Here is a 12,205-nt window from a genome sequence, read left to right on the forward strand (position 1 = left end):
GTGTATGGAGTGTGGAGTGTAAAGAGTGTATGGAGTGTAAAGAGTGTATGGAGTGTGGAGTGTAAAGAGTGTATGGAGTGTGGAGTGTAAAGAGTGTATGGAGTGTAAACAGTGTATGGAGTGTGGAGTGTAAAGAGTGTATGGAGTGTGGAGTGTAAACAGTGTATGGAGTGTGGAGTGTAAAGAGTGTATGGAGTGTAAACAGTGTATGGAGTGTGGAGTGTAAAGAGTGTATGGAGTGTGGAGTGTAAACAAAGAGGTTGGCCAGTTGCACTGTTATTGGGTGACGTGCGAGCAAGCACAATGGCCCTAATGAGGCAGTGTAGTGATTGGTGGTCCCGGACAAGGGCAGGACCTGGCAGCAGGAAGCTAGCATTGTAACACATCTTGCTGCCGGGATGTTGCCGGGATGTTGCTGGGATGTTGCCGGGATGCTGCCGGGATGCTGCTGGGATGCTGCCGGGATGTTGCCGGGATGTTGCTGGGATGTTGCCGGGATGTTGCCGGGATGCTCCTGGGATGTTGCCTAGATGCTGCCGGGATGTTGCTGGGATGTTGCCGGGATGCTGCCGGGATGCTGCTGGGATGCTGCCGGGATGTTGCCGGGATGTTGCTGGGATGTTGCCTTGATGCTGCCGGGATGTTGCTGGGATGTTGCCGGAATGCTCCTGGGATGTTGCCTAGATGCTGCCGGGATGTTGCTGGGATGTTGCCGGGATGCTGCCGGGATGCTGCTGGGATGCTGCCGGGATGTTGCCGGGATGTTGCCGGGATGTTGCTGGGATGTTGCTGGGATGTTGCCTAGATGCTGCCGGGATGCTGCTGGGATGCTGCCGGGATGTTGCCGGGATGTTGCTGGGATGTTGCCGGGATGCTGACGGGATGCTGCTGGGATGCTGCCGGGATGTTGCCGGGATGTTGCCGGGATGTTGCCTGGATGTTGCCGGGATGTTGCCTGGATGCTGCCGGGATGTTGCTGGGATGCTGCCGGGATGTTGGCTGGATGCTGCCGGGATGTTGCCTGGATGTTGCCGGGATGTTGCCTGGATGTTGCCGGGATGTTGCCTGGATGCTGCCGGGATGTTGCCTGGATGCTGCCGGGATGTTGCTGGGATGCTGCCGGGATGTTGGCTGGATGCTGCCGGGATGTTGCCTGGATGTTGCCGGGATGTTGCCTGGATGTTGCCGGGATGTTGCCTGGATGCTGCCTGGATGCTGCCGGGATGTTGCCTGGATGTTGCCGGGATGTTGCCTGGATGCTGCCGGGATGTTGCCGTGATGCTGCCGGGATGTTGCCTGGATGTTGCCGGGATGTTGCCTGGATGTTGCCGGGATGTTGCTTGGATGCTGCCGGGATATTGCCTGGATGTTGCTGGGATGCTGCCGGGATGTTGGCTGGATGCTGCCGGGATGTTGCCTGGATGTTGCCTGGATGCTGCCTGGATGTTGCCGGGATGTTGCCGGGATGTTGCCTGGATGCTGCCTGGATGTTGCCGGGATGTTGCCGGGATGCTGCCGGGATGTTGCCGGGATGTTGCCTGGATGCTGCCTGGATGCTGCCTGAATGTTGCCAGGATGTTGCCGGGATGTTGCCTGGATGCTGCCGGGATGTTGCTGTGATGTTGCCGGGATGTTGCCTGGATGCTGCTGGGATGTTGCCTGGATGCTGCCGGGATGTTGCCTGGATGCTGCCTGGATGTTGCCGGGATGTTGCCTGGATGTTGCCGTGATGCTGCCGGGATGTTGCCTGGATGCTGCCTGGATGCTGCCGGGATGTTGCCGGGTTGCTGACGGGATGTTGCCGGGATGCTGCCTGGATGCTGCCAGGATGTTGCTGGGATGTTGCCGGGATGTTGCCAAGATGCTGCTGGGATGTTGCCTGGATGCTGCCGGGATGTTACCTGGATGCTGCCGGGATGTTGCCTGGATGCTGCCGGGATGCTGCCGGGATGCTGCCGGGATGTTGCCTGGATGTTGCCTGGATGCTGCCGGGATGCTGCCGGGATGCTGCCGGGATGTTGCCTGGATGTTGCCGGGATGCTGCCGGGATGTTGCCTGGATGCTGTCGGGATGTTGCCTGGATGTTGCTGGGATGCTGCCGGGATGCTGCCGGGATGTTGCCTGGATGCTGCCGGGATGCTGCCGGGATGCTGCCGGGATGTTGCCTGGATGCTGCCGGGATGTTGCCTGGATGCTGCCGGGATGTTGCCGGGATGCTGCCAGGATGCTGCCTGGATGTTGCCGGGATGTTGCCTGGATGCTGTCGGGATGCTGCCGGGATGCTGCCGGGATGCTGCCTGGATGTTGCCGGGATGTTGCCTGGATGCTGCCGGGATGCTGCCGGGATTTTGCCTGGATGCTGCCGGGATGTTGCCTGGATGCTGCCGGGATGTTGCCGGGATGTTGCCTGGATGCTGCCGGGATGTTGCCGGGATGCTGCCGGGATGTTGCCTGGATGTTGCCTGGATGCTGCCGGGATGCTGCCTGGATGCTGCCGGGATGTTGCCTGGTTGCTGCCGGGATGTTGCCGGGATGTTGCCTGGATGTTGCCTGGATGCTGCCGGGATGCTGCCGGGATGTTGCCAGGATGCTGCCGGGATGCTGCCGGGATGCTGCCGGGATGTTGCCTGGATGCTGCCGGGATGTTGCCTGGATGCTGCCGGGATGCTGCCTGGATGCTGCCGGGATGCTGCCGGGATGTTGCCGGGATGCTGCCGGGATGTTGCCTGGATGCTGCCGGGATGTTGCCGGGATGTTGCCTGGATGTTGCCTGGATGCTGCCGGGATGCTGCCGGGATGCTGCCTGGATGTTGCCGGGATGTTGCCTGGATGCTGCCGGGATTTTGCCGGGATGCAGCCGGGATGTTGCCTGGATGTTGCCTGGATGCTGCCGGGATGTTGCCGGGATGTTGCCTGGATGTTGCCTGGATGCTGCCGGGATGTTGCCTGGATGCTGCCGGGATGTTGCCTGGATGCTGCCTGGATGCTGTTTAGATACTGCCCTCGCTCTCAGATGTTGCATTCCCATCTCTCATAATGCGTTACTTAATGCTGAGAGGAATTACTCACATGATTTATTAGCTCATTCACAAATGCATTGCCCACTTGTCATGTACTTATTCAGGCCAGTATACACTGTGCTTTCATCAGAATGCATCAGTTTATGAAAGAAAAATACATTCGTCACATCTGTGACTTCATCTCTTGCTGTTGTGTGTTAATTCATGACGACATTGCTTAGTCTTCTGTCCGGAGATGTTCAGCTATCTTGAGGTTATCTTGAGATGATTTCGGGGCTTTTAGTGTCCCCGCGGCCCGGTCCTCGACCAGGCCTCCACCCCCAGGAAGCAGCCCGTGACAGCTGACTAACACCCAGGTATCTGTTTTACTTCTAGGTAACAGGGATATTGGGTAAAAGAAACTCTGCCCATCGTTTCTCGCCGGCGCCTGGGTTCGAACCCGGGACCACAGGATCACGCGTCCAGTGTTCTGTCCGCTCAGCCACCGACTCCCCAGGTGCTCTCCGACCAGTTGCTCTGCCCCTCTACAGGCAGTTATTTATCCTCTTGACTCCTTGCTCCTCTAAGCCTCTTTAGAGAGGGGCTTTGCCGCCTCTTTACCTCATTGCTAATTCCTTTTGAACCCCCTCTTCAAGGAGTTAGATATCTTATCACACTCTTGGAAACGACATGCGGTTATCCTCACCGTTATAGGGCTCACAAGGCCCGTAACTAAGGACCATCACCATTACATTAATAGTGACCCTCACCACTGGGAGGCATACACCTACTTCCCTCACACTACGCACTCATCACTATCGGGGAATACTCGCCCTCGCTGTTGTTGTTTTAGATTCAGCTACTTAGAACAAACAGTTCCAAGTAGCACGGGGTATGGTGAGCCCGTGTACTTACCCTCATACTCCTTACCTAAAGTACCCTCCACCTCACGACTTCATCACTAGCAACATCAAGATCTGGCTCATTGTATTATCATGGAAAAAGGAAATAATTGTTATCTATCGTTGAAGCATGAGACTTGATCCATTTATACAGCTGTGTGTGTCCAGCTGTGTGTGTCCAGCGTGTCCAGTTCCAGCCGAGGGAAGCTTGAGTTCAGCTTCCTGCGAGGAAGAAATCTTTTGTTATGTACAGTAAGACAGGAACGTGGGCGTGTGGTGCCATCTAGGCGGGAGATCAGCAACCTGTCCTCCTGCAAAGAACGTCGCTTTTCGCTCCTATGCGTTACATAAGGCTAAAAATTGTCGTTCGAGAAAATGGGAGAGGCTCGCGAAAGTGACGTACTGTTCCATTTTCTGTTTTGTGGTCCTCTGGTAGGTTAGGAGAGGACACTTTAAATTGGCCGCTTTCTTGACTTTGGGTAACCTTAGGAGGACGGGCTGAAATCAGGGCATTGTGTACTCACCTAGTTGTACTCACCTAATTTTGCTTGTTAGGGTTGAGCTCTGGCTCTTTGGTCCCGCCTCTCAATTGTCAATCAACTGGTGTACAGATTCCTGAGCCTACTGGGCTCTATCATATCTACACTTGAAACTGTGTATGGAGTCAGCCTCCACCACATCACTGCCTAATGCATTCCACCTGTTAACTACTCTGACACTGAACAAGTTTTTTTTAACGTCCCTGTGGCTCATGTGGGTACTCAGTTTCCACCTGTGTCCCCTTGTTCGCGTACCACCCGTGTTAAACAGTTTATCCTTATCCACCCGGTCAATCCTCTGAGAATTTTGTAGGTTGTGATCATGTCTCCCCTTACTCTTCTGTCTTCCAGGTCGTGAGGTGCATTTCACGTAGCCTTTCCTCGTAACTCATGCCTCTTAGTTCTGTGTGTGTGAGTGTGTGTGTGTGTGTGTGTGTGTGTGTGTGTGTATGTGTATGTGTGTATGTGTATGTGTGTGTGTGTGTGTGTGTGTGTGTGTGTGTGTGTGTGTGTGTGTGTGTGTGTGTGTGTGTGTGTGTGAGTGTGTGTGTGTGTGTGTATGTGTGTGTGTGTGTGTGTGTGTGTGTACTTACCTAATTGTACTTACCTAATTGTGCTTGCGGGGGTTGAGCTCTGGCTCTTTGGTCCCGCCTCTCAACCGTCAATCAACTGGTGTACAGATTCCTGAGCCTATTGGGCTCTATCATATCTACATTTGAAACTGTGAATGGAGTCAGCCTCCACCACATCACTTCCTAATGCATTCCATTTGCTAACTACTCTGACACTGAAAAAGTTCTTTCTAACGTCTCTGTGGCTCATTTGGGTACTCAGCTTCCACCTGTGTCCCCTTGTTCGCGTCCCACCAGTGTTGAAAAGTTCGTCCTTGTTTACCCGGTCGATTCCCCTGAGGATTTTGTAGGTTGTGATCATGTCCCCCCTTACTCTTCTGTCTTCCAGTGTCGTGAGGTGCATTTCCCGCAGCCTTTCCTCATAACTCATGCCTCTTAGTTCTGGGACTAGTCTAGTAGCATACCTTTGGACTTTTTCCAGCTTCGTCTTGTGCTTGACAAGGTACGGGCTCCATGCTGGGGCCGCATACTCCAGGATTGGTCTTACATATGTGGTGTACAAGATTCTGAATGATTCCTTACACAGGTTCCTGAACGCCGTTCTGATGTTAGCCAGCCTCGCATATGCCGCAGACGTTATTCTCTTTATGTGGGCTTCAGGAGACAGGTTTGGTGTGATATCAACTCCTAGTGTGTGTGTGTGTGTGTGTGTGTGTGTGTGTGTGTGTGTGTGCGTGTACTCACCTAGTTGTACTCACCTAGTTGTGTTTGCGGGGGTTGAGCTCTGGCTCTTTGGTCCCGCCTCTCAACCGTCAATCAACAGGTGTACATATTCCTGAGCCTATCGGGCTCTGTCATATCTACACTTGAAACTGTGTATGGAGTCAGCCTCCACCACATCACCTCCTAATGCATTCCATTTGTCAACCACTCTGACACTAAAAAAGTTCTTTCTAATATCTCTGTGGCTCATTTGGGCACTCAGTTTCCACCTGTGTCCCCTTGTGCGTGTTCCCTTTGTGTTAAATAGACTGTCTTTATCTACCCTATCAATTCCCTTCAGAATCTTGAATGTGGTGATCATGTCCCTCCTAACTCTTCTGTCTTCCAGCGAAGTGAGGTTTAATTCCCGTAGTCTCTCCTCGTAGCTCATACCTCTCAGCTCGGGTACTAGTCTGGTGGCAAACCTTTGAACCTTTTCCAGTTTAGTCTTATCCTTGACTAGATATGGACTCCATGCTGGGGCTGCATACTCCAGGATTGGCCTGACATATGTTTTATACAAAGTTCTGAATGATTCTTTACACAAATTTCTGAATGCCGTTCGTATGTTGGCCAGCCTGGCATATGCCGCTGATGTTATCCGCTTGATATGTGCTGCAGGGGACAGGTCTGGCGTGATATCAACCCCCAAGTCTTTTTCCTTCTCTGACTCCTGAAGAATTTCCTCTCCCAGATGATACCTTGTATCTGGCCTCCTGCTCCCTACACCTATCTTCATTACATTACATTTGGTTGGGTTAAACTCTAACAACCATTTGTTCGACCATTCCTTCAGCCTGTCTAGGTCTTCTTGAAGCCTCAAACAGTCCTCTTCTGTTTTAATCCTTCTCATAATTTTAGCATCGTCCGCAAACATTGAGAGAAATGAATCGATACCCTCCGGGAGATCATTTACATATATCAGAAACAAGATAGGACCGAGTACAGAGCCCTGTGGGACTCCACTGGTGACTTCACGCCAATCGGAGGTCTCACCCCTCACCGTAACTCTCTGCTTCCTATTGCTTAGATACTCCCTTATCCACTGGAGCACCTTACCAGCTACACCTGCCTGTCTCTCCAGCTTATGTACCAGCCTCTTATGCGGTACTGTGTCAAAGGCTTTCCGACAATCCAAGAAAATGCAGTCCGCCCAGCCCTCTCTTCCTTGCTTAATCTGTGTCACCTGATCGTAGAATTCTATCAAGCCTGTAAGGCAAGATTTACCCTCCCTGAATCCATGTTGGCGATTTGTCACGAAGTCCCTTCTCTCCAGATGTGTTACCAGGTTTTTTCTCACGATCTTCTCCATCACCTTGCATGGTGTACAAGTCAAGGACACTGGCCTGTAGTTCAGTGCCTCTTGTCTGTCGCCCTTTTTGTATATTGGGACCACATTCGCCGTCTTCCATGTTTCTGGTACGTCTCCCGTCTCTAGTGACTTACTATACACTATGGAGAGTGGCAAGCAAAGTGCCTCTGCACACTCTTTCAGTACCCATGGTGAGATCCCATCTGGACCAACAGCCTTTCTAACATCCAGATCCAGCAGGTGTCTCTTGACCTCCTCTCTCGTAATTTCGAACTCTTCCAAGGCTGCCTGGTTTACCTCCCTTTCTCCTAGCACAGTTACCTCACCCTGTTCTATTGTGAAGACCTCCTGGAACCTCTTGTTGAGATCCTCACACACCTCTCTGTCATTCTCTGTATACCTATCCTCGCCTGTTCTAAGTTTCAATACCTGTTCTTTCACTGTTGTTTTCCTTCTGATGTGACTGTGGAGTAGCTTTGGTTCGGTCTTGGCTTCGTTTGCTATATCATTTTCAAAATTTTTCTCTGCTTCTCTTCTCACCCTGACGTACTCATTCCTGGTTCTCTAGTATCTCTCTCTGCTTTCTGGTGTTCTGTTATTCTGGAAGTTCCTCCATGCCTTTTTGTTCAGTTTCTTCGCTTCCATACATGCCCTATTATACCATGGATTCTTCTGTTGCTTCTCGGATTTTTCCCTTTGGGCCGGGATGAACCTGTTTACTGCCTCCTGACACTTTTGGGTAACATAGTCCATCATACCCTGTACAGACTTGTCTCTGAGGTCTGTGTCCCAAGGTATTTCACTTAGGAAACTTCTCATCTGTTCATAATTCCCCTTTCGGTATGCCAGCCTTTTGATTCCTAGTTCTTTTTGGGGGGAGATAAGTCCTAGCTCTACCAGGTACTCAAAGTTCAATACACTGTGGTCACTCATTCCCAAGGGCGCTTCCATCTTAACTTCCCTTATATCCCATTCATTTAGGGTAAATATCAAATCAAGCATTGCTGGTTCATCTTCTCCTCTCATTCTTGTTGGTTCTTTGGTGTGCTGGCTTAGAAAGTTTCTTGTTGCCACGTCCAGCAGCTTAGCTCTCCATGTTTCTGGTCCTCCATGCGGGTCTCTGTTCTTCCAATCTATCTTCCCATGGTTGAAGTCTCCCATAATTAGTAGTCCAGATCCATTCCTGCTAGCAACAGAAGCTGCTCTTTCTATTATGTTAATGGTGGCCATGTTGTTTCTATCATATTCCTGTCTAGGTCTTCTGTCATTTGGTGGTGGATTATATATGACTGCGACTATAATTTTTTTCCCTCCATTTGTTACAGTACCTGCTATGTAGTCACTGAAACCTTTACAGCCCTGAATATCCATCTCCTCAAAATCCCAGCCTTTTCTTACCAGCAGAGCTACACCACCCCCACCTCTTCCTTCCCTCTCTTTCCTCATAACATAATAGTCCTGTGGGAACACTGCATTTGTTATCGTTTTCGTGATCTTTGTTTCTGTGAGGGCTATTATGTCTGGGGTTTCCTCTAGTACCAGTTGTGTGTGTGTGAGTGTGTGTGTGTGTGTGTGTGTGTGTGTGTGTGTGTGTGTGTGTGTGTGAGTGTGTGTGTGTGTGTGTGTGTGTGTGTGTGTGTGAGTGTGTGTGTGTGAGAGTGTGTGTGTGTGTGTGTATGTGTGTGAGTGTGTGTGTGTGAGAGTGTGTGTACTCACCTAGTTGTACTCACCTAGTTGTGTCTGCAGGATCGAGCATTGACTCTTGGATCCCGCCTTTCGAGCATCGGTTGTTTACAGCAATGACTCCTGTCCCATTTCCCTATCATACCTGGTTTTAAAATTATGAATAGTATTTGCTTCCACAACCTGTTCCTGAAGTGCATTCCATTTCCCCACTACTCTCACGCTAAAAGAAAACTTCCTAACATCTCTGTGACTCATCTGAGTGTGTGTGTGTGTGTGTGTGTGTGTGTGTGTGTGTGGTGTGTGTGTGTGTGTGTGTGTGTGTGTGTGTGTGTGTGTGTGTGTGTGTGTGTGTGTGTGTGTGTGTGAGTGTGTGTGTGTGTGTGTGTGAGTGTGGAGCACGAGGAGAGTGGAGGAACATGGCGGCGTCGCCCGTGTCCTAACATATGGTTCTTATCACGCCGTATTTCACGATGGCTACACTCCTGGCTTACTCAGAGCACACACGTGTTCAGGCATGTCCTAAAGCCTGGTATACAACATCATGCCAAAAGGCTTCAGTACTTTAAATCGCATTAAGATTAACGTAACAGAGGCGATTCACCATTCATCTCCGCTTGCCATTATAATGCAGATCGGACTACTTTATGGCTTTCAGTCTTAGTACATATGCATTTTTTACCCGCCTTTTTTACGCTGCAAAGTACCCACCAGCTGCTTCAACACACATACACCCTTCCTGAGCCATAGATTTTGGACTTACTCATGGACTCGAGTCTCGGTGTGTGGAAACACAAGCAGCCTTGCAGGGGTACTCTTAATTGTGAAGGAAACGAGACGAATGTCGTTGCGCCTTGAAGAAGTGTACAGTGGGTGGAGTTCCCTGTTCAAGGTCAACTCTGTGTTTACATGACCGGCCAAATGGCACTTAACAAAGTAATATATTCTACTCTTCCCGCCTCCCACCTCCCTCCCTCTCTCTCTCTCTCTCTCTCTCTCTCTCTCTCTCTCTCTCTCTCTCTCTCTCTCTCTCTCTCTCTCTCTCTCTCTCTCTCTCTCTCTCTCAGACAGACAGAAGGAGAAAGACGGAGAAAAAGAAAGACTCAGAGAGAGAAAGAAAGAGAAACAGAGAGAACTCCAAAGTACACCACACATATTTCCAAACGAGTACATGTTTTGCGTCCCCTTGACTCCCAGTAGGGATGAGAGCCGACGGGGTGGAAGAGTTGGATTATCTCAGTGGGAGTAAACACACAGGAGAGCTTGAGTGAGGTCCCCACTGAGCTGCTGGCCTGACGGCCATCTTGGTCAGGTCAAGCAAGTGTCATACAATGATATTACAGACTCAGGTGAATCGAGGGCCGAGATGGGAGGTCAGAGATGGTGTATGGGTAAGAGGGATGTAAGTCTGATGCATCTACGAAGAAAGATTAGTATTTGGAAGGTAAGGCTGTTATGTCTTCGTCAGAAGATAATCAGAGCGAAACTGTGAGCGGGTTTTCTTCCTGTTGGGGAGTGTTGTACATGCTGCTATGGCGGTATGTCCTCTCACAAGATGAGTGGCGCTGCCCAATAAACTCGCCCCTCGGGGTAAAATTTAAAATTTAAATTTGTGCTTGTACTGGTGGAAAATTGTATTTCAAAACTTTAGTACTTGAGTGAACAAGAACTATCATTCTTGAATTCTTGAAGGTTACTTATTGTTATACAAGCCCGAAAAAAGAAAGAATTCATGCAATAGATTGAGTTCGCTGACAAGTAGATTGACAGCCATCATGCTGGTATTCGAGGCCTAAGTGTGTTTACCTATGCTAAAGAAAATCCTAATTAAATTAAAGTATTCTTGGAGTATATAATATTGTTTCTTGTAAAGTCACTGCTGCTAAATATTGCAAGTACGTTACTTGCAATTAACAAAGATTTTTGTCAGGTTAGCAAATAATGTTAACCTTACACTTCTGTGTAAATGTCTCAACAGTACAAATTCAGTGTAAATGAGTGTGATTAATAAACTCCTGCGATAGACAGCCATCATCCCAAGAGACAACTATTATCCCAAGAGATAACTGTCCTCTCGAGAGACAACTATCATTTCAAGAGACATCTATCATCCCAAGTGACAACTATATCATCCCAAGAGACAACTATCATCCCAAGAGATAACTATCATCCCAAGAGAGAACTATCATCCCAAGAGACAACTATCATCCCAAGAGAGAACTATCATCCCAAGAGATAACTAATCATCCCACGAGAAAACTAATCATCCCAAGAGACAAATAATCATCCCAAGAGACAACTAATCATCCCAAGGAACTTCTATCATCTCAAGAGACAACTAATCATCCCAAGAGACAACTAATCATCCCAAGAGATAACTAATCATCCCAAGAGACAAATAATCATCCCACGAGACAACTATCATCCCAAGTGATAACTAATCATCCCAAGAGATAACTAATCATCCCAAGAGATAACTAATCATCCCAAGAGATAACTAATCATCCCAAGAGATAACTAATCATCTCAAGAGACAAATAATCACTTCAAGAGACAACTAATCATCCCAAGAAACAACTATCATCCCCAGAGATGGAAGAATATCTACCCCATTTCCTTGAGCCACTCGCTTGCCTCCTCACCCACGTCATCCAACGTCAATGACGTCCTTTTGACGTCAATGATCACAACATTGACGTCACCTGTGTACAATACTCAATACATCAACCACCAACTTCATTCAGCCAGAACGTCACCAGCAATACAATACCATACAACCATAACGTGTCGCCTGATATTCATCCATATGCCATCCACCATGGTCCTCACCCACCACCAACGCCATCCACCATGGTCCTCACCCACCACCAACGCCATCCACCATGGTCCTCACCCACCACCAACGCCATCCACCATGGTCCTCACCCACCACCAACGTCATCCAACCTTCGTTAAACATCCAAACTTTGCTTTATTATATTCATCAGTTACATTGAGTCGCAGCATCCAGCCCCGCCCTGGTGTGCACTCACTCAGACAACACAACCACGCCCACGTGCGTCCACGCCCATGTGCGTCCACGCCCACGTGCGTCCACGCCCATGTGCGTCCACGCCCACGTGCGTCCACTCCCATGTGCGTCCACGCCCACTTGCGTCCACGCCCACATGGGCGTGGACAACCACTGCTTCTCCTGGAAGACTGCTCAAGTGTGCAGAAGGAATACTGTGACAACTAATCATCCCAAGAGACACCTAATCATCCCCAAGAGACAACTAATCATCCCAAGAGACAACTAATCATCCCCAAGAGACAACTAATCATCCCCAAGAGACAACTAATCATCCCAAGAGACACCTAATCATCCCCAAGAGACACCTAATCATCCCAAGAGACAACTAATCATCCCCAAGAGACAACTAATCATCCCCAAGAG

General features: G+C 49.5%; 1 protein-coding gene across 1 annotated transcript; it reads right to left on the minus strand.

Annotated features, from left to right (window-relative positions):
- Window positions 1–526: 526 nt before the first annotated feature.
- LOC123763364 (mediator of DNA damage checkpoint protein 1-like) lies at window positions 527–3,028 on the minus strand. The gene is made up of 2 exons (XM_069302889.1): window positions 1,902–3,028; window positions 527–1,820 (listed from the first exon to the last, which is right to left on the minus strand). Exons 1-2 carry the CDS (start codon window positions 3,026–3,028, stop codon window positions 527–529), a joined length of 2,421 nt encoding a protein of 806 aa, XP_069158990.1.
- Between the last annotated feature and the right edge of the window lie 9,177 nt (window positions 3,029–12,205).

Source organism: Procambarus clarkii, chromosome 49 (genome assembly GCF_040958095.1).
Source record: "Procambarus clarkii isolate CNS0578487 chromosome 49, FALCON_Pclarkii_2.0, whole genome shotgun sequence".
Classification (NCBI taxonomy): domain Eukaryota; kingdom Metazoa; phylum Arthropoda; class Malacostraca; order Decapoda; family Cambaridae; genus Procambarus; species Procambarus clarkii.